Below are 22,758 nucleotides of genomic sequence, written 5' to 3' on the forward strand. Positions count from 1 at the left end.
TAAGTACCTTACATCTTTGTACCCACACTAAAATTTAAGCCCAGAATGGGGAACTCCAAATGATACACATTTTTCTTTGGTCAAATGAACAAATACTGTTCTGCTCCTTCCTTATGAAATGCTCTGTCCCATTTTCTTCCTATGAAAATTTTACTCATCCTTGAAGGCACTGATCTATGCCAGTTTTTCCACAGAGTCTTCCCCTATATCCCTAAGCATCAGTAATTACTTCTATCTCTGCACTGTGTCTGGTACAACACGTCTTTCTTTCTGCTGTGTGTCTTAAGTCACAGATCACTTATTTTGCTATAGAGTCAGCAGCTTGAGGCCCAAGAGATCATTTCTTATTCTTTCAACAACATTCATTTGCTTGTCCAACAGTTATTTCCTGGGTCTTGCCAGCACTTTCCATGCCCTCATATACTTGGTAGGTTTTCAACAGATGTGTGTTAGATTAACTTGAACTCCAGTGTGCATTTAGCATGAGAAGGTGGGACAAAAAGGTCTTCACTTTTACACTGGAGGACTTCCGTTTTGGATCTTCAACTGCTAAAGGAGCAAGCAGACTGACCTGGAAAAACTGGACTGACCCTGTCCTTCTGGAACATACCCCATGAAAGCAGTTGGCCAGGCAAATGAGGGAGGAAGATGCTTTGAACTATTAGCCTTAATTGCTCAAGTGCCAATGTTGCTTAAAAACAAAACAAAATAAAACCGCTTTCATCTTGCTTGTCCATATCAGATCTCAGTAGACAAGGAATCATTTCCTGTGTGCAGAGTTTATGCATCTGGCTCACAGAAGACATTCAATGAAGAAATTGTTACCCTGTTATTTTGGAGAACCTATGGATTTATGGTGAATTGCCAAAAATAAGTCAGCAGGAGCCTTGTTCGACGAAGGGAAAAAGGAATGGCTTTGCTGTTATAAGTTAGAGATGTGAAAGACAAACTTCGACGACAAGCCAGCCTTCAAATAGTTGGGGTGGGGGAAGTTAGCAAGAGCAGCGGGGTCAGGGAGGACACTTAGGAGTAAAAGGAAACACATACCCAGTTTTCTTCAGCATATGTTTCCAAAATACAGATGATGTTGATCCTTTTCAGGAACTGGAAGAAAGCAGAACTCTCAAACTCTGTTATGACAACAGGGGTATTCATACTGCCAGAATCCTTCAAGGGAATAGTTATTTTTGCAAGTATACTCAGCAGCCTTGAAGAGTAGCCCTCTGTGAGAAGGCTCGGGTTTTGTTTTTGTATTAATGCTAGCTAAAAAATGGGAGAATTCTCTACTAAAGTTCCCACCCTGGCTTTAAAAAGAATACACTGGTGAATGTTATTTTTTTTTCTCCCTCCCATTGAATTGAGAAGCCACATCTGGAAAAGATATTATTTCCTGCCCATTAAATTTTGCTGAACTTGACTAAGGGTTACAATAAGTTAAAAACGTCCCTACCACAAGCAGTCTCTTCGACGTGACCATGGGCAGCCTGGTTAAAGAGAATTTTTTAACTAAGAAAATAATTACAGATGTGAGAAAAGATTACTTGGTCAGTGAAGAAAAAATGAATTTAATTGACTCATAAGTTCTAGTTTCTGGAATAAGACCTCAGCTTATGGCAAAATGATAACCTCACTTCCGTGAATGGGCATTAACATTTCAGACCCTCCTGAAGACTAGTAGGGGCTTTCACTGTTCTGTTATCATTAGTGATTATATTTCCATTCCAGTTATCTCATATTCTATTGCCATGTATTGAGTTAGGAACAAAATTTCTCTTAATATTTAAAAAACAACAACAACAACAACAAAAAACCATACACCAACCAACCACTGGATTTGTTCTGCCTGAGTCACAAAGCCAAGAAAGTGCACATATGCTGAATTTTCCTCTAGATGGCGCTCCAAGGCAAAGTTTCCCAGCCAGTTGCCAGGCAAGGAGGAAAAAAAAATCTTCCCAACCTTCCCTGAAAGTACTTCTTTTTTTCTAGGAGAGGAGATCATGCGGCACACACTCCCACATTCTTTTCTTGAAAGAGGCACCAACAAAGCCAGTGTGTCCCAAAAAAGCCCCTCCTATCAGGTCAGACTGTATTATGACTGCCTTGCCCACAGAGCTGTTACCAGGAGTAACACAACTTTCTCCATGTGACCTTGTATCTGTGCGTATGTGTATTTATCTAAACCCATCTGTCTCCGAGAGTGGGAAGATGCATAGTTGTGTGTCATTGCTGAGCAAATTATGACACCATGTACAACCAAACAAGCAAATATAAATCTACACACCAGCTTCCAAACCTTTAACCCTAAAATCATTTTGAACGTGGAAGATAAACTTATTGACTCAGAATTATGTTTTACAAAAGTATTTAACCTCATGTCTAGGTAACAAATCAGTTTCGTTCCTTTACAAGGGAAGAAGAATGAACTACTTTGAAGAATAAGCAATTTGATATAAAACGGTGGAAATTTAGTTCACTGGGAACCCTGCTAATGACTAATTTATTCCACGCCTCTGGCCTGAAATTCCTAATTTTGAAATGAAAGCTCCAACATTATCCTTTGCTTCTAGAGATATTTAGGTAGCTAGAATTCACCAAATATTTTTAATTCCTTGGCTAAATGCAGCACGTACTGGCAGTTACTATTTGGGGCTGAAACAAGGAATAAAAAAGCCTGCAGATAAAAAAAAAAAAAATCACACAAATTCTCTTTATCTATGGAAGCTTGTAGAATAAATATTCCATTAAGCACACACATAATGAACAATGAGAAACACATCTCTTCTATTCACAATGCAGACCAGATAGAGAAAACAACTGTGCTTTTGTTTGCATTCTGTGAAATAAAAGGTATGCGGCGGTGCCAAGGTTGCGGACACATTTTTCGGTTTTATAAATGATGTATGAGTTCCGACAGATTCTCCAAGGGTGGGGGAAAAGGTTTCCTTAAGAGTCAGTGTTCTTTACTATCCCATAAATGTACTCATTAGCACTTTGGGCCCTGCCCCGCATCCTGTCGGGCTCAAAAGAGATTAATTTGAATGAGTGCATTTAGTTGAGGGTAATATTATTCATGTTGCCTTGTGTCCAGTTTTTTAAAAAAACTATAAAACGATGAACAACGATCACTGCTAGAAATCTTGTTTTTTCTTTCTATTGCACTGAGGTTCAGCTCGGGTTCATTTGGAATATTATGATCCTGCAGAATTCACGGGATATGAAAAGGAAAGAGCACATGATCGCATTAAAATTTATGGCAGTGCTGGCGGCATGGCGCTGGTGGGGGATCGCAGTTAAACACTAATAATAACCAAGTATCGCAGCAAACACATTGACACCCCCTGACATTTACTGGGGGCTTCTTAAATCTTAAATGTGGAGGTAGCGTGTTTAAGTCCATATTTGTGTTGTCAACAAGGTTATTTTCAGAGATAAGCCAAATCATTTTATTGATAATTCAAACTAGAGAGCAGAAGGGACATTTAGGGAGAAAAAAATCCATCCTGTTCTCCAGCTTGAGGATAAGGCGCTGTCTGCTGTCTGCAGTTTTCAGAGAAGTCCTTGATTTTGGAGATAGAAAATTTATTCTGGAAGGAGATCTGAGAGACACAATTGGAACCCTCCCCCACTCTCTCCCCGGCCTCCCAAGAAGGACAGAGCCAATTAAATGTTTCTAGAACCTATTAAATTTTTAAATAAAATATTTTCACTAAGTAACAAGAATCCTAATCTTAACAGAAATCTAATTTTTTTTTTTTGTAGATTGTCATATTGAGAAGTCCAGGAGATCTACATGTTCTGTTCTGTAACTGCCTATTAAAGTAACAAACAATGATCATGTTGATAATCATCAAACACCATTTTCACATTGTATTTCCTTTTCATATAAGTAGCAACTACTATATTTACTTGAAAATAAATGCAGCACCATCGTAAGAATGCAGTAAAATCTGCATGTTAGAAAAAACAGTTCTTTAATCTTCATGTAGGTATGTCTTGACTTCCAGTGTAACTTCAAAGATGGCAAATTTTCAGTTTAGGAAAGCAGTGGTTTTCAGTGTATTTGCAGAGTATCAGCCCCGAGCACTAATCAGTTTGAATACTGTGCTTAAATTACATTTCAGAGTGCTGCCTTTTCATCATTTAAGAAGGTTTCTATTTTTCTTCTCTCTGGCCACCTCTGAGAGCCCCAATTAGGCACTCCATGCTTTTAGTTGACATTCCCTTTATCCACATTTATTTTATAAAAGAAAAAAAGGCAAAGCCTCACATAATTAAGAACCCGGTGCGCTAATAACCAAACATACAATTGGGCAGAAGGAGAATCCAATCCATTTCCTCACACAGGAGAGTAACCTCCATAACTCACTTTAAGCGCTGCCATTCATGAGTTATGGGTCATTCCCTTCCTAGTGAAAATAAATTCTCCCGCACCATCAGCCAGAGCTGGGTATTTTTCTTAGGACATGTAAATTGTAAAAGTGTATGAACATAATCATGTCCGGCATTTCAGAGAGCGTATAAGCTCCCGTTCATGGACACAGGCTTGGGAGGAAATGAATGTGGTTTCAGGGCTCTGGCTGCCTCGTTACAATATAGGATTTTTGATTAAAGAGAATTTATTCTTGAGATTTTTACGGTGTTGGTAAACTGCTTAATCTGTCGCTTTGTGTTTTATGACACCAGCCGAGTCCTCCAGGTCAGGGAGTCCCGGCAGCAAAGCCGTGGTCATTCATCACAGCCTCCATTCTCCCCGGTTTATAACTTAGTGATGGCACTTCTGTGGGGCTGGAAACTGGCACTTCAAGGTGTCAGACTGGGAGCTTTAAAAAGTTTTAATTCTTCGTGAGTCCGGTGTTTAATTTTGGCTTAATGATGGCTAATAAAAATTTGGGTAAGCTTCGAAGAGCCCTCATAATCTTGAAATTCATCAACCTGGCTTCTCATACTTGGAGAGGTCTGTCTCTGCACAATTAATGCTCACGGAGTGATCTGCCTCATTCTCTCTGCTCACAAACCACATACGGTATTATATTCGTGCGCAAGTAATTTATCTTAACGTATAAACCACCTATCTAAACAAGAACAAAAAATCTTTGCCCTCGAAGAATCACAAAGCATGTATATTTTTAGTGTTGAAAGCTCAGTCTTTAAGAATCCAACATGCTTTTTCTTGTTTCTTTTTGAAATACACTGGGTGCTGTGTGTGCACAGATATGTAGTCCTTGTATTATCTGAATTGAAGTAGAAACTTTGTTTTTTTTCCCAAGTCTTATTAAGAGAGCCACCCCGAAATTTCCCTTATACCATTTGTATATCTTTTTACACATTTTATCAAAATGTGAGAGAGGAGCTATTCGGCCAGTTTTTATTTGACTGCATCTGGACATCTTGAGAATGAAATAAAGGGTGTTGACAGATGTTGGAGGTTTGCTTTGAAAGACCCTAGCACACGAGCCAACAAAACAACCCATGCATGTGAATACACAGATGAAACGGGACCAGAAAACCACGGAGCCTGTTGAAGTTGGATAATAAAGACATGGGGGTTCATTACAGTATTCTATTTTTTGTACGATTTTAACTTTCCAAAGTGAATTATGGTAATAGGTAGGTTAAAAATTAAGTCGTGGAAGCCATTAAAAAATCACTCCATAAAATTTATTAAAATCAACTCTATTTTTTTCATACATCAAATATTCATTCAACATATGCAATTACACCAGACAGACCACTGAGTTTTGCTCCCTCGCCTATCTCAGACTTACATGGGCAAACAGTTGAACATTACATGAGGGTGAGAGCCCTGGTGTATCCAAAATGTGATGTAGGTTTTACCATTTGATGACAAGTGCCGTTAGAGGCTTCTGGTTAGAACAGAAAGTATTTTGATGTAGACTGTAAGATTTTCCCAACTCTTAGTTTGATAAGGGAAGGGTCACTATAGATTTAAATCAGTATTCGGCTGCATTTATCTTGAGGAGAAAGAGAGGCAAGTTTGATGAAAACTACCCCTGGTCCATTGGATAATTAGACAAACTACAATTGGTTTGTGTTACATTACATGCTTTGGTGAAGGGGACATGTACACATAGTGTTGGATGGTGGTCCCCTAATGGCTGAAAAGGTTCTCGACTCTGGGCCACAAAAATAGGGCTAAAGTGCCTCTTTTCCAGCTTAGCACAGCCAAGCCCTGGCAGATGAAGATTACTGTAAATGCCAAAGGGGTGCAACCATTAAATCCAGATGCTCTGGTTTGTGCAGTAGGGTTTTTTTTTTTCCCCAGTAGGGGATTGTGGCTGTGAATTCCTGTTCTCCTCCCCATTGTGTTTTCATCCCCCATCAGCCCTGGTTGGCAGAGGTAGGATCCTGTTTTAAAAAGATAGGCTATGGCATTGAGTAGTGTAAATTTATTCATAAGCACTCTTGGTAAGGCATTGAAATCTGCTTCCATCTGAAAGCTTGAGAAAGTCCTCTGCCTAAACGCATTGCTTGGGAGCAGTTGATTATGTCAATGCCTGTCAGCCTGCTGCTTGGATTTGTATGTTGAGAAATACCCATTCCATCCTGAAGCCAACAAAACAGAGTCCCAAAGAGAAACATGCTGGGCTTGCTGTACGCTCCTTTGGAGGCCAAACACGTGCCTTAACAGCCCTCCCTGCTGGGACCCACCCACAGTAGCCTGTGTGCTCAGTTGGGAGGGTGACTGGAGACACCCTTCTCATAGAACCTTTGGTTCTTGCTTGCAGATCTAAGTTTCACAGATAGACACAGATAGATGATATTTGCGATGAAACCCTCAAAGAGTGCTCTTTGGCTAAAGTAAATTTGATTTTAATAACATATCAAACAAAGGCCCCAGAAAGTGACCCTGAAACACTCTGCACACTGGACATTAAGAAAACCAGAAATCAAATGCTTCTTGTCCAAGTGCTGCATTTGCGCCCCTAGCTCACATCACTTTGAAGTTGGAGTCATCTATAGGTCCGCTGAGACATGACGGAGATTAGGGACTCTTCTAGAGGGCACTTCCTTGAGAAACCATGGTCTTTTAAACGCCTTGGAATGGTCTGAGCTCTTCTTACCCAGAAAAGAGAGAAAGATGAAAGGGAGAAGAAAGTCTACAAAAACTAATCGCGTTCCCCCTAAACTGGAGTCAGTCCACTGGGGGCTCTCTTTAGTGCCCAGCTGTCAGCATCGTGGAGGAATATTCGGAGCCAAGAACTTTCAGTTTGAAATTTCTATGACCATTAGGAATTCCTACTATATCACTGGATTCCCTTCCTCTTAGTCTGCCACCTGCTAGATCTTGAAATTAACAGGAAGAACTCAGGAAATCCCTCATCATTCAGTACGTCCGACACAGACGTGCAAAAACTGATGTGAAGGCAGAAATGTCTGGCATCACTCTCTCAGCTTGCCAGGCTGGAGTTGAACACACGACGACGGGGCTTGTGATCCATAATCTACCTTTTCCAGAAACAGAGCAGGGGTGGCTGACCTCTTCCAACAGTACTCTCTCCAAAAAAGCTCAGCCAGTGCTGTGATGGTTTCTCTCTAGAAAAGGGACCTTCACAGCTCTGCTTGGGCTGGCCAGGGTCATGCCTGTCTTCCTCCAAGCTCTCTTTCTCGTGCCTGGAGCAGTACACTGCTTCATAAGTATTTGCTCAATGAATCGATGAATGAACGGACACTTTTCAGGGTGTTAGTGCTTCCCTAATGCCTACCATGGAGAAAATGCTTAGTTAATATTTGCTCGATGAATAGATGAGTGAATGATACTTGCGAGGTTGTCACTATTTTATTCCAGGGTAGGAGAGTTTGATGAAACATGGGCTTATTCCTAAAACAATAAAGAATTTACATACACACACGCACATATATTATGTATATTTTTATATATGTTATATATAACATATTATATATTATTTCATTATATATTTAATTATATATATTATTCTAATGCATAAATATTTTTAATGGAAATTTTGGACACACAGGAAAATTTTCAAGTCAACTGTGACTTGAAAATTACTGGTAACATTTTGTTGTCCCGACAGTCCTTTTTTTATGCATGTATTGAGTAAAGTTAGGATGTTACATATAAACCATTGTATCTTTCTTTTCTCTCCAAACCTCATTTGTACGCCACTATTTATGATCAGTTCCCTCTTGATGCGTCAGAGCTCATGGTTAGGGGTGAGATGTCCAGTGGCTCTGTGGTATCTGGCTATCAGCACTCGAGAATAACAGCATCTGTGGAATAAAGCACGTCTCAGTCGATCCTTTAAAGCCATGTCATCTAACACTGTATCATCATGAGAGTGCTTAAAAGCCTCCTAACCACACCCACGCCCTCACGTTAGAGGGCTGAATATCGGAGTGGATGAGAACACCCTCGGGAGACAGGTTGCCTGAGCTCCAATCCACCTCTGTTATACTCTAACAGTGCATTTCGGAGCCTCAGTATCCTCATCAGTAAAATGAGAGATAATAGCATCTCTCTTGGAGTATTCTTATAAGGATTCAGTGAGTTACTGGATTCGAAGTATGTAGAACAGTGCCTGGTGTTCACTCAGCACTGAAGAATTGTTAACTACTCTCAGCGTTGTCCCAAGCCTTTTCTCATATATGAAATCATTATCCCCAACACCAGTGGCTTGATATACAATAAGCACTTAATAACATTTGTTAAGTGAGTGAATCCTCCATAGCACCATCTAGATTGTGTTGATATCATGGCTCTTGTTTTTTAGACTTCTTTGGATTCTACAGAGTGGCAAAGCTGCAGTCCTCTTTCTCTGCCCATGATTTCCTCCACTCACTATTGGGGTCAGCTTGGAAATGATAGTATATCCTAGCTGTATATCCTAGATAGTATATCCTAGCATTGGAAATGATAGTATATCCTGGTTGACCAGGTGAGAGGAAATTACTGGGTAGACTAGGATACCCTGTGAATCAGTCTTGTTGTCTGGGTTCTTTGGATGCCGGTGATTATGTGCTTTGGTGGCTGGGAGTAGGATTATCCCAGCTTATGTTTTAGCCCAAGGAAGGACGATGGCCGGAAGCCTGCTCAGAGGGTAGTCACAGGCTTTTCTTAAAAGGGTGGTGTGAGAAGTGGGTCTATATGACTTGACTGTTCCTTCGCTTAAATATAGTGTATTCGCTGCTTTACATTTTTTATATGGACTGTGAGGGAATACAGGTGAGAAAATAGATTAATATAAAAGTCAGTAAAATCCGTAACTATTGGGTCAGGAACAGAAAAGATATAGTTGTATTTGAAAATAAAAGAAGAAAATAGAGTCGGGCATGGGACAGATACATTAAAATGTACTTTCCACTACCACTGTGTTTTCTTTTGAAAGTAGATTATCCTCAGTGGGCAGTTGACGTTTTCTCTTCAACTTGGGTCAGTGTAGGTCTGAATGGAGAGGGCGCGAAGGAAGATGGATGTGGGGGGGAGGGGCAAATGGACACTTACTGGCAGGTGGACACTTTTCAAGCCTGATGATTCTCAGAAACCATTTACCAGGCAGCTTTAAATCACAGTCAAGAGATAGGTGCTGCTTCAGTAATTCAGGTATCACGGTTGAGAGAGGTAAATATGTTCCGTGTGACTGCGAGTGTGCTGGACTTCAGGGACTCTTTATTCTGAGGATCTAGAGGTGGGGTCCATGGTCTCTGAACACCATAAACTTATAGAATAATTTCTGGGAAGAGGAGCCATGATTTTTATCAAAGTCTCAAAATTATCCGTGATCCAAATAGTTTAAGACCTACATGTGGTTTCCCAAGAAGGGGCAAGGGAGGCAGGGGAGGGGTTGGAAATTGGTGGCATAGAACATTATAGTAAAATATATTCCATCATATTATATAATGGATGAAAACTGATGGCTTAAAAATGACTCAGGATTCTGATCTTGAGCCTATTAGAGGCATTCAGTTTCATCTTCTAATTAAATTTTGAATCTAATTACCTTACTTTAACATTATCCCTATTCTTACTATTCTAATTCATCAGCTCATTCTAATCAATAACATTTTCACAGGCAGAACCTCTGTAAATTTTAGTGCAATTCTATTGTTTTTTACAGCACTGATTTCCACAGTATTCTGGATAATTATGTCATATATTATAGGCTTTGAGGACTTACTTATAATGAGCAGATCCAAACCCAACAAAGCTGACATTCAGTTTCCAAGATGACAGAGATGACATATAAAGACATTTATATTCCTTCTTTCAAAATCACCCCCCAAAAACAAGGAGAACAAGAAATGGATACACATTCTATATGTTATGGAACCATATGGGGACAGCTGGGTGGCTCAGTGGGTTAAGCATCTGCCTTTGGAACCATAATATATGAAGACAGAAAATGGAGAGAGGATGGTTCATAGCTTAGCAAAGAAAAGGAAGATCTACCCAGGTGCCTTCAAGGTGAGGCACTAAAGGAAGTAGTAGTTCACGTGAGAAACATCTCTCCAGAACTTATCAAGGCTCAGGAACTGGAGGCATCAAATAAATTTTTTTTTAATTGAGTGGAGTGGAGTGGAGGGGTGCCAAAAACTCTGAGCCCCCAAGTCTCTACCCCTTCTCCATGTAGTCAGAGGGCTACTCTTACCCTCACTTGCGTAGGAAACCAGAATATTTGCTGGAGAAACTAGGCTCCAGACTTGGGGACACCACCAAAAGAAAAGTTGAGGCAAGGTACACCCTGAAAATGAGAGAATTAAGCAAAAGTCTACATTCTCAAGGATGAGAAAATACAGTTCTCTTTTCTCAAAATGCCAACACCCATGTTTACACCATTTCCAAGCAAGAGATCGGCAAGTTCAGAGAAAATGAGTTTAGATACTGACATTTGGGGATTTCTAACAGAAGAACAGCTGGCCATCTGCTCACCTGGTGGTAAGGCCCAGAAATCTGGGCACCACCCGCATGTGCTGGTGTGAGGTAAACATTATAATGCTTTACTCTTATATGAGTAGACACTCAAGGATATCAGGCATTTGGGGGAAACCAGCAAACGCAGAGAAAAGGAGTTCAGAGGAAACAGGCAATTAAGGAGCAGAAGAGAATTTCAGAGGAATTATAATGATTATCTTCCAAAAGATGAGGTGATAACACATCCGTGAGAGAAGAATAGCATGCTATGAAGAAAGGAACAACAGATAAAATGCTTATAAATGATGACTCCTGGAAAGTAAGAGGGGAAAGTCAATATGAGCAACAGAAAACAAGAGACAAGAGTGTAAAGAGATCAATACAGGGAGCCCAACAACCAACCAACTGGAGTTCTGTTCAAATAGGACCCCAAAAAGAGGGGAAAGGAAATTTTTAAAAAAATAAGATTACAAAAACATTGTGCTAAAGAAAAAGAGTCTCCAAGTTGAAAAGCCTCACCAAGCAAAACGACGGAGAAAGAAGTTCTAAACCAAAGCATATCTTTGTGAAATTGCCAAAACCCAGGGATAGAGAGAGGATTCTTTTTTTAAAAAAAATTTTTAGAAGATTTTATTTATTTATTTGACAGACAGAGATCACAAGTAGGCAGAGAGGCAGGCGGGGGGGTGGGGGCGGGAAGCAGGCTCCCTGCTGAGCAGAGAGCCCAATGCGGGGCTCGATCCCAGGACCCTGGGATCATGACCTGAGCCAAAGGCAGAGGCTTTAACCCACAGAGCCACCCAGGTGCCCCTATAGAGAGGATTCTAAGTGAAAATCAAATAACATCTGATTTTTAGGAATATGAATTGGACATACTTCTCAAACACAGCTTCGGAAGTAGAAAACAATAGAGCTGTCCTTCAAAATTCTAAGTGGAAATGTTGCAAGCTAGAATTGTGGGAAAGCTAACAACTGAATAGAGAAAGTCATCTTCAATCATGCAAAGCTTCCAAAGTTAGCGCAACTCCCCAGTGTTGAAAAGTTAACACCCTTTCTCATGCAGCCACTGGCAGATTTGCTCCTGCAAAATGAGGGAGGAACTGAGGAAGGAGAGAGGTTGGGATGCAGGACTGCGGGGGTCAACCTCAGGAGAGGAAAACTGGCAGCCCACCGAGAATCCAGAACAAAGGGAAGGACCAGGCTACCGCCGGGAGTCCCCAGGACAGGAAGGCATTGAAGAAACACCATGACCCTTTGGAGAGCTGTGTAGAATGTGAGAAGACTTCGATGTTCCGAGGAAATCTTAACTCCAGGAAATAAAAACATTTACATCAGAAAGGAAACAATCCTTGGATACATGTTAGCTCAGTCATGAATATTTATGGAATGTGACTCTGGATTGCATTGTGAGTGTGAGAGGGAAAAGAGGAAGGGAAGAGAATTCTCACCCACCACAAGACCAAGACATCAGTGTTCAAGGGGAAACTGGCAGCTGGATGCTGGGAATTTGCCCACCTCTGCCACATACTAGCTGTGAGTCCCTGGGAACATTACTTAGCTTCTCTGTGCCTCAATTTCCTCATCTATACCTGGGGATAACAGTGGTTCCTACCTCACAGGGCTGTGGTGAGAATTCAGTCAGTGAAACAGCTGCAGAGCTCTTAGGACAATGTCGGCAGGGAGGAAGGACTATATACATACTTGATGAATAACCAAGTGCCATTAATATGGACATACTATCTAGAAATATGGTAGGAAATAACTACCAAATTCGATAAAGGAAAGATTAGGTGCCTTTGGGAATCCGGAAGAGGGAAGGGTGAGAGACTGCTGGTTTTGATTCGAAGCCTCTTACCATGATTTGATTTTTGTTTTTTTAACTATTCAGGTAATACTTCAAGTAAAATAAAATTAACTTAAAATGAACGGCCAACTCCAAATTTTAAAACAAAGGGGCGCACACAGCTTTGATAGGGGCTATTTAACCCCTGCCCCCAACAATTTATAAACATTCCCATTTGCTATGCTAGGGAAATTATGTGTATTTCTAAATGTAGCAGGGGACCCAGCTTAATTTTTTAAAAATAAAATTGTCAACACAGAAACTTACTGTTCAGTTATTTCTGCAATAAAAATATAATTAATTAAAAAACAAAGTTTTCATTGCTCTAAAGAAGTGTCTTACAGATACTATCTAGGGGCCCAAGGTTTGGGGATAAAACATACATGGAAAAGGAAGCAATGTGAACCCTACTTTCCCCTCCTCCTGCCCTCTGATAAAGATTTTAATAAGTAATGAAATGGAAGACTTAACTAAGTAAAAAGGGGGAAACATAAAGGCTTTGAGTCAAGAAAATGCGTGGACTTGTGTTTCCAGAGGCTCCCTTCCTCTTCTAAACTAACCGAAGGACGAAGGACGGCAGGAATCAACAAGCGTTGGTTCCCTAATAATATCACACTCCTCCCCAAAGACCTCACACCCAGCCTACGCATTCTGCAAGCATGTTACCAGAGGCTTAGAAAAAAAAGATCCCATGCAATAACACTCCACCCGATCCTCAATCTGTGTTGCCTAATCCTCTGCCAAATCCTGGTTTTCAAGACGTACCCTGCCTGCCTCATTTAAATTTAATCTGTCCTCCAACCTATTATGAGTTAAATTAGTCACAAGGTAAGTTGTAGAATATTATGTAGCAATTCGAGTAGCTCTAAGTTCCTTCTTTTAATATGTACATAAAAGGTGTTTTCTGTTGCCTGCCTTGGAGTGGCCACTGGTGGGTGTAGCTTTCACTTCTCGATTCACAGCCCTCTTTTCTCCTCGTGCTAGATGCTCATCATTGCCATGTAGAATCACAAAACACATTTTGCTCTGGGCCACTGCCAAAACGTCACTGTATCTGGATAGCACAGGCTCTTCTCTAAAAAGGGAACAAATAGTCTGAACTGTGTCCTGGTGTGCCTGGGTGGGCCACTACGACATCTAGCTAATTCATCACTAGCTAGTGGGGACCTTAGTCTGTGCAACTGACCACCCAACTGACTGTCATCGAGGGGGGTGGCAGTTAATCATTTCCTTAAATGATGTGAGTATGAAAACAGAGCTGATTGCTGCTCGGGGGACGAACCTTATCCATCCTCCGTGCCCCAAGGAGTGACTGGTGCCATTTTCCCTTCTTCCCAGACCGCAGGGTTTCAAGAGATTCTGACCGAGGTGGAAATTTTAGCGGTGATTGTGGGATGCCTGTGTCATGACCTCGACCACAGGGGAACCAACAATGCCTTCCAAGCTAAGTAAGTGTTCTAATTGTTGTTATTTTAATGCATTTGCCTTTCTGTTCAGAGCCAAAGGTGACGAGTGCTAAAGAGTCAAGCATTAATTTCTGGCATCGGAGGCCAAGGCCACGCAGGCTTGGGTGTGCATGTCACAGGGCTCATCTATCTTTATAATTCCCTATTCTTCTTTTAATTGCAAATTTGCCCTTCATGTCATGCTTGTTGATTTGGTCTGTCTCTGTTGACCTCAGTCAGATAACAAAGCTCAGATTTTAAAGGGCCTTTTTTTTTTTCCCCTCCCAGAGTATTTGCCTTCATGGCATTATAAGCATCTTGGACTTGCTACTCTCAAAATCAGGTTTTGAGACTATTAAAATAAAAGTGGTCTTAGGAAATTTTATGAAGCAAAATATCTTTCTTCACCCAATAGAATCTCTTGCAGTTTCTTCAATGGTGGGTGTTGTATAAACTGCAGTGAAGTAAAGCGACGCGAGGAAGAGGGTCTCTGCGGCTCTCATCCCTCCCCCCCACAGAAAGGTGAGAAACAAACAAAGGATTTCATCAGGACTGGGGATGTGCGAACACTTAATGAGCACGGACAGATTGATCTGCCCCTAAGCAGTGTGGACCGGTCAACACAACTGTTGCTTGGTAGCTCACGCTGTGGCCAAGGCTATAGAATGTATGGGTGCTGGAAATAAAACCAAAACCCCACTCTCCCAACTTACATTGAGGGTCTAGTTTCGATATTCTTTTTATTCTCTGTTTGCAAACAAAATGATATGTGAGTTCCAACTCTGGAGCAAAAAGTTTGGGGCTGGAGAAGTTAAGGAAGTCTTCAACAAAGAAGTAAGTTAACTGAGAGATGACTGATTTCAAAGCCCCCAAACAGGTCTACCGCCACAGTATGAACGTGAATAGGCCATTGGAGGTCAACAGCACACCAGTCTCTTTGTCTGAGGCCTGGCGGTCCTGGCACCTTGCCTTTACTCCTGATCGAGCAAATGAATTTTTATCTTACACACTTCTCTATGCATCCTGGATGCTATCATAGCCCATGGCTTTGACCCTCTCTTCTCAGCAGGTTACGATCTCTTGACCCTCTTAACCTTCTGTGACATCTACTTTGCAAAAACTCAGCCCCAGTTCAACAAAACAATTCTACTTCTTGCTCCTCTACCTAGACTTTTAAATGCTTTAGGAGAAAATGTCACAGTTGTGAGAGTCTGAGACATACCAAATATATATTGTCCCAACCCAGGTGGCGGCTCTGTGTTCCCCCGATCTTTCTGCATCCTGAGCCAGCTCCCTCCCCCACTGCCCTTAGCAGTTATATGTACCAAACTGTTCTCCCTTCCTAAACCACCTCCTGTCTACCACCACCCCCGCACCACTCAGCAGGTCACCTTGCCTCCTCCTTCACCGAGGAAATTGAGGCCATCAGTTGAGCACTCCCTCAATTTCCTCCCCTGCCATGTAGAAACTTATCTGTCTGGCCCCATCCTTTCATCCTTCTCTCCTATCTCGGCCAAAGGGCTGTGCTGCCTCCTCTCTGAGGCTAATCCCTCGACCTCAGCTTCGGGTGCCTTCCTTGCTCTCTCCTGCGGGACCCCACTCAATCAATCTTCTTTTCTCTGCCTTGTGTCTGCTTCCCCTTCCTACTAGTGCTCAGCATCCTGTTAATGTGAATGATTCTCCCCCATCTTGAAGAAGACACCTCAATCCCCACTTCTCCTTCTGGCGTCCGTTCTCTTTCTCTTCCTTTCTTTCCAGTCAGGCTTCTTGGAGAGTTGCCTGTTCATTGTCTTCACTTCCTCAACCCTTGTCTTCCACATGACTTCTAGTGCCACCTTACCCGGGGAGGCCACCCATGGCCACTTTTCCCAAAGCTGAGGGACACTCTTTCTGTCCTTCTTTCTTGGCCCTTCTTGCCCTCAGGAACATTTTACCACTCCCTCCTTCTGAGAGCGTTCTTCCTATTGGAGGCCCCCACTTCCCTCAGAATCAGTCTTTCCCTCTCCCTTTTCCTCTATCCCAGTGAATGGCAGCACCAGAAATCCACAAGGCACCACAGTCTTCTCCTTAGCACCCCTCAAGGTCCACATCTTTGCATCCTTATTGTAACCGTTGCTTCTTCCTGTCCATCCTGGATTGCTACAACAAGCAGCCCAACTTCCCTCCTCCAATCTTCCTCCTCCCTGGCACTCTAGAAAAATCTTTGTAATTCACAAAACTGACTAGATCACTCTCCTGCTTAAAAGACATTCACTGGCTTCCAGTGACTTTCAGGGTAATATTCATTTGCTTGGGTTAGCCCCTGAAGGTCCTTTTCAATTGGGCTCCTGCCCATTTTCCCAGCCCAACAGCCCTCTCCCCCCCACTCCCATCAGCTCATCAGTGTTCCAGACACAGGGACTGTTGGAGTGCTCGAGGGGGTTCTGCTTAGTCACCTCTCTGCCCCCCAATATGCTGCTTCCCTTGCCTGTAATGCCCTTCTCCTTTCCCCAAAACTCCTCTGAAAGCATCACCCTCTGGGTTTTATCCCTGAGGTGCCATCCCCTTGTCAATTTTCTATGCCCACATAATGCTCTCTGCTTTTTCAAAAGTGTGCATCTCACTACATTTAAATTGCTGATTTACTGCTGTGTTTTCCTTCTTCTTGAGTACCTGTGATGAATAACAAGTACCAGGAGCATAAGAAACACACAAGGAATGTTTGATGAGTGAATAAATGAATGATGAATGTATAAATGGACGAGATTTATTTTAACTAATTTAACTATTTTAACATAGCTCAATAAAGTTTCCTGATTTCTTAAACAAGTATAATCTTTTATAGATTATTATAAAACATAGTTTTTATACACATAGGTTTGATGTTGCACTAAAGACAATAGTGTCCCTGGGGCCTACTGAAGCGTAAACTGAGTATACTCTCATTACAGGGTCTGACAACTCCTTATGTTTGAATTCCTGTGTCTGCATTTCATTATTTTTTAGGATGCCTCTCTCTCTTGGGTCAATGGCGTCATTGTCAGCATATCTTCCTTTAGCACCCTCTCTCTAGCCGCCTACCGTTCTGCCACTTATGCATAAAGAAGAGATAAAGGTATTAGAATTATGCCCATTAAACAAGACTGAGCACCTTGTGGGTTCTTTTTAACAGTCAAGTGCACAATACCTGTGCTCAGATACCAATGTCCTTTCCCAGAGAAAGCCTGAGTATCACTGGGAGTGGCAGCCCTTCTTATTAGTTGACCTCTCAGCTCTTTGGACCAAGAATACACAGCAAATTAAAACCCAGCTAATCATATTTTATCTGCCAGGGATTACCATGATCTTGACTCAGTTAGCTGTTGAGTTCTAAGCTGCAGATCTACAGAGGCTTGGCAGCTGTAGGCTACTATTCTGGGAAATCTGTGATGACCACACCAAGAGATAAGAGAAACAAGAAAGGGAATCTGCAGAGAGAAGAGAAGAAAAGTAGGCATTTGGAGAGAAATAGAAAAGAGAGATTGTACAACCCTAGAGAAAGACAGAGAAAAAGCAGACTTGATCCCTCCTTCCCACAGCTCTCCTCCCTTTCCAGGAGACCCAGCCACACTTGGTGATAACTGGGCTCCATCAGAGTTCCTTTTCTCCCTTAATCAACCTTCTCTTTAGTGAAGCGGCTCCAACTGGTTTCTGTTCTTTGCAACTAACAGTACCTGAGACCAAGAGAAGAACTACAGTGTGTTTTTTCCTACCTCCAGTGCTCACCAAAATACTTGTAGGGTAGATATTTTTGTCTCCATTTAACAGGGAGGGCCTGAGCCTCAGGAAAGTAATTAGCTTCACCAGATTCATACACCCAGAATGTGGCAGAATAGTATTCAGACCTGGGCTACCTGATTCCAAAAGCCATTCTTTAACCACTGCATAATACTTTCTTACATGACTTTGTAATACTTATTTGGGGCCTTTGAGCTTCCAGTTTATTGGCTGCTTTGCCATATATGTGAGTTCTGGAAAACTAAAATATATTTTGATATCCAGCAAATCAAGACGCAGAGCCATAAAAAGAAAGACCTGAATGAGACCTTAGTAGTCATATTTTTTCAACACCTTAATTTTACAAAGATGGAAACTAAGTTCCCCAATCTCAAGTGACTGATGTGAGATTAAACAACTTTCGGTATATGAAATAGGTACCAAGTTGATGATATTCAACTTATTAAGTTGATGAACTCAATTTTTTTTTTTGCATCCTCATACCACATGATCAAATCTACCCATTCCAAGATATTCTGACGTGTTTCCTCGAGACAATTATTCTTGTACACGATTTACCAACTCACAGGATGTCCATTAGCCCTGCTTCTACCAAAGCGAGTCACTCTTGAACCCAACCTCAGTTAAAATTTCCTTCAACAGTGAATACTGAAAGAGACATTTTACATCATGGGGAAGGGATTACCTTTTCACTGATTGGAATAAGACTTATTCAGTAAGCATGCCCTTGTTTAGAAAAGCCCTAAGAAGAAATCTAATCCTTATTTCCTTTGTTATTCCACAATAATTGAGTGCTTTTTTTGTGTGGAAGGCTCTGTGCTAGGCATTGTGGGAGACATAAAGAAGTATAACCAACAGTCCCTTCCCTTAAAGTAGTTACAGTATAATTCCAACCTTTCAAGTGATTTGGAAATGGGATTTGAATGCACCAGTTATTATGTGGCAAAGCATACAGTACCTTTTATTCATATATAAGGCTATAAACAGGAGACATTTAGCAAGGGACAAATTACTATATAAAATGCAAAATGCCTCTACAATAAAAAGTTGTGACTTTAGTTATAGCACAGTATGATTTATTCTCTTAGCCTTTCTGATGAGTGAACCTTTGCATTTTCATATTTTATTCTTAATTCTTAAGTATTGGAGCACAGGCAGTGAATGATCAATAGGCAGAGAGGGCGGCCATCCCACCATGCTTGGCAAGTGCTCTGCGAACACCTCTCTCCTGTTTTCTCCAGGGACCGTCTTTCCCACTCATCCCCCTCTCCATTACAGCTGCCCCCGATGATTAAATATCAGTACCGAGCAGCTTTGTAGTATATTCTCCTAGGAGACTTCTTCTATTCATTTCTAGCATAATCTCTTATACTCATTTATTGGGAATGAAAACCCATCTTGTCGCTTTCGGCCAGGTCCCAGAAGTGAAATCCTGGGGCACATTAATCTGCCATGACAGCCTAATCCCATTCCTCACCACCTCCCAGCAATTCTCAATTTCCTAATTACCTTTCATAGTTTTCCTTTTAAAACTTTCCCATAAGCCATGGACACACACTTCCATCACATCTCTCTTTCAAAGAATATGCACGTCTAGCAAACTTACACATGTTTTTGCACGTCTATTTTTTTGCTCCCTGGGCAAAGTGCTGAATGCCTGTAGGGAAAGAATTTTCACTTCAACTTTTCTTTTTAATAAGTCTCTCCTTGGTGTGTCACCTACCCAGAAATGAGAAACTTCAGTACGTCGGGATGACCTAATCAATAAAGAGCTTCATGAATAATCACATGTATAAATATTCCTGTGCTTCTGGGATTTGGATATACAATATGGGTATCCACAATTTGGAGATATATAGAGCTCCATAATTTGGATATGTAATATTTTCGTAATTACATTGTGCGTGCCCCAGAGCTCTTATACGATGGATATACTTACCATAGACAATTAAAATGAGGGCTGGAGTTAAGGTTCATTTTTTTCCATATGCAAATAATGTGGGTATCTTTTCATATTTTACGTGAAAAACTGGAAGTATACCTTGACACTAAATGTATTACATGAAAGACATGGCCTCTTTTAAAAAATGGTTTTATGACAAAGTAAAATTGGTTAATACCGCATATGATGTTCCCCCCTGCCAGATCAGTGTACTTTCACATACTGACACTGGGAAATTCTACAATTAAGAAAAAGAGAGAACTTAACTTTTTTTTTTTTTTTAAAGATTTTATTTATTTATTTGACAGAGAGAGATCACAGTAGGAGAGAGGAAGGGAAGAGATCACAGAGAGAGGAAGGGAAGCAGGCCCCCCGCTGAGCAGAGAGCCCGATGTGGGACTCGATCCCAGGACCCTGAGATCATGACCTGAGCTGAAGGCAGCGGCTTAACCCACTGAGCCACCCAGGTGCCCCGAGAACTTAACTTTTTAAACTCAGCATTTTCCAAATATATTTGACCACAGGACCTTTTTCATTTCTGCCCATATGCCATTTCATATTTCAAAGAATATTCTGCAGACTACTTTTTGATAAGGTATATATATCCTAACAGATGCATTTTATTTTTGGCCACTTACATCAAATTTAATGTGTATGGGCTTCACTCCTATGGCCTAGGAGTTTCATAGCCTAGTGGCAGGTAAGGCAACACCCTCAGTGAGACTTGGCCTGAGAGAAAAAGCACCATGAGGTTTTGCAGTCTTAGAAAAACTGACAAAGACCAAATCTGGTAGTGTAAACCAAGGGTCTACATGAAAATGGAAGTATTCTTGCTTTTATGATTTTACTCTAGGAAACAAAGTGGGTTTGGTCTCATGCTCTACTTCATGAACGCTAAGACGGCACCTTGCTTGCAGAAAGATGAGCAGTATTAGAGCAGGTCTAATCAGAGAAATTCTCCTGCACAACTGGAGGGACTGTGAGCTTCCTGAGGGCAAGAGCCAAGTCTTATCTATCTCTGTACTCCGCACGCCTGCAGCCTGGCATTGTGAGAGTTATCAATACTTGATGGGTGAATGAATGATAGATGAATGAATGAACCACAATGTCTTCCTCCACTTTTTGTAGCCTTAGTCTGCTTCAGCTGCAAAATCTACATATTTTTGTGATGAACTCAGTATTGTGTGGGAGTCCAGAGAATGTAAGATGCAATTACAAGGGGAACAAAGAGGGAGGCTGCTGCCGGAGATGCTCAGACTGGGGACAGTCGCATGGCTGCATTTCCGCAAATGCCCAAGAGGACATCTGATTGAGCTTGGCACTCAGAAGCCCTGTGGATCTGGAGAAGAGGGAGAGGAGACACTGGAGCATTTGTAATAAGGTGTCCCCTGGTGGAGGGAGGAAACATCCCAGTCATCCTGAAAAAAGAAAATATAAAGTAATCTGTGATCCTCTAGCTGGTTTAACTTTTGTGAGGTCTGCTAAACCAACATGATAAAGGAAGAGAGAATATGTTGCATCGTGACCTTAGCCTGTATCAATGACTGTTATCAGGATTCACATTACTAAGTGAGGGGCATCTGGGCATGGCTGGCAAATAGAAACAAATCACAAGAATCTGAGCTTGTGGTTAGCAGTTATACAAGTAGAATTCTCCATTAAATTTTGAAATCTTCTTTCATTGATAACAACCACCTTGGCAAAAATGGAGACTCAGTAGCAGAAATGAGAAAGTTATCTTTCTCATGATGCAATGAGAAGAAATTTACAAGCTTGGATTCCAGGCCAGAACTGGTACCTGCCAGCTGTGTGGCTTTGGAAAAGTTGTATAACTTCTCTGAGCCTAGGTTTCCTCCTTTGTAAAATGAGAAAAATTACTCTTATTTCATGGTGGTCGTCAGGACTAGATGAAATGACATAGTAAGTCGTTATTATGTTGCCTAATGTATGATAGGTAGGTACTCATGATAGTTATTATTATTAATAACATTATTACAAAATATGCTAACACACTTTTTACTGTCAACTTTCCAGTTCAAACTAAATCTCTAGCCACACCACTGTAAGCTTATTAGCCAAGCAGCTAATTTTTTAAGTACCTGTTCCATGCCAGGTAACTTGATGTGACATGCACATAGGACCTCCTAGAACTTCAAAAACCAAAACAAAGGCATACAGTGAACACTTTGAAAAATGTATTTTCATAAAAATGACCTGTGATAGAAAATACTAACTAAAACTAAATATTAATTAATCACTGACGATTAAGATTAGCCCAACAAATTTTCACTTATTTAATGATACAGATTAAGGTAAGATTAAAAGAAATAACACACACTTGATTAAAACCTAATTCCCTCCTTACCAACTGTATTCATAATAATCCCTGTGGAACCCTGTGTTTCCCCCAACATGTGGTCAGCTTTGAGTCTTTGCAAGGTCCCTGGGCTCCTGATCTGGCTAGGACCTTGGGCCGCTTCACAGTGGAGATGGAAGACAGTTTATGATCAAAATCCTTCACATTGACCAAAAATGCAGTTCTTCCTCCTCTCATTAGCAGGGCACACTGTGAGCTATCAATCTCTGGCATTTCCAAGTAAAAGCCAAATCACCCTTTTAATGTCCAAACTCTCTAGAATGCGCAGGAAAGAATACAAGGACCCGGATGTGTCATTAGAGTCCTGGGACTGCCCTTTAAACTATAGGATTCTCTGGATCTCTCTTAGCTCATAAAATGCTCTAATCCCTAATCCACAAGAGCCAGAAATGAACACTCTTGGACATTTCCAATGAACACTTTGGTTAACTGATACTGTTGAGAATTAAATTGTTCTACATAAGCAAGATTTATAGATAATTCAAAATAGTTTTTTCAACTATC

At 41.1% G+C, this 22,758-nt stretch overlaps 1 protein-coding gene across 1 annotated transcript in view; it reads left to right on the plus strand.

Annotated features, from left to right (window-relative positions):
* LOC131827927 (dual 3',5'-cyclic-AMP and -GMP phosphodiesterase 11A) overlaps positions 1–22,758 on the plus strand; it is a 248,434-nt gene that overhangs the window by 160,885 nt on the left and 64,791 nt on the right. The window contains exon 14 of the mRNA XM_059168871.1: positions 14,073–14,182. Coding sequence (XP_059024854.1) covers positions 14,073–14,182 — 110 coding nt within the window. The remainder of the gene's footprint in view (positions 1–14,072; positions 14,183–22,758) is intronic.

Source organism: Mustela lutreola, chromosome 3 (genome assembly GCF_030435805.1).
Source record: "Mustela lutreola isolate mMusLut2 chromosome 3, mMusLut2.pri, whole genome shotgun sequence".
NCBI classification, from domain to species: Eukaryota; Metazoa; Chordata; class Mammalia; order Carnivora; family Mustelidae; genus Mustela; species Mustela lutreola.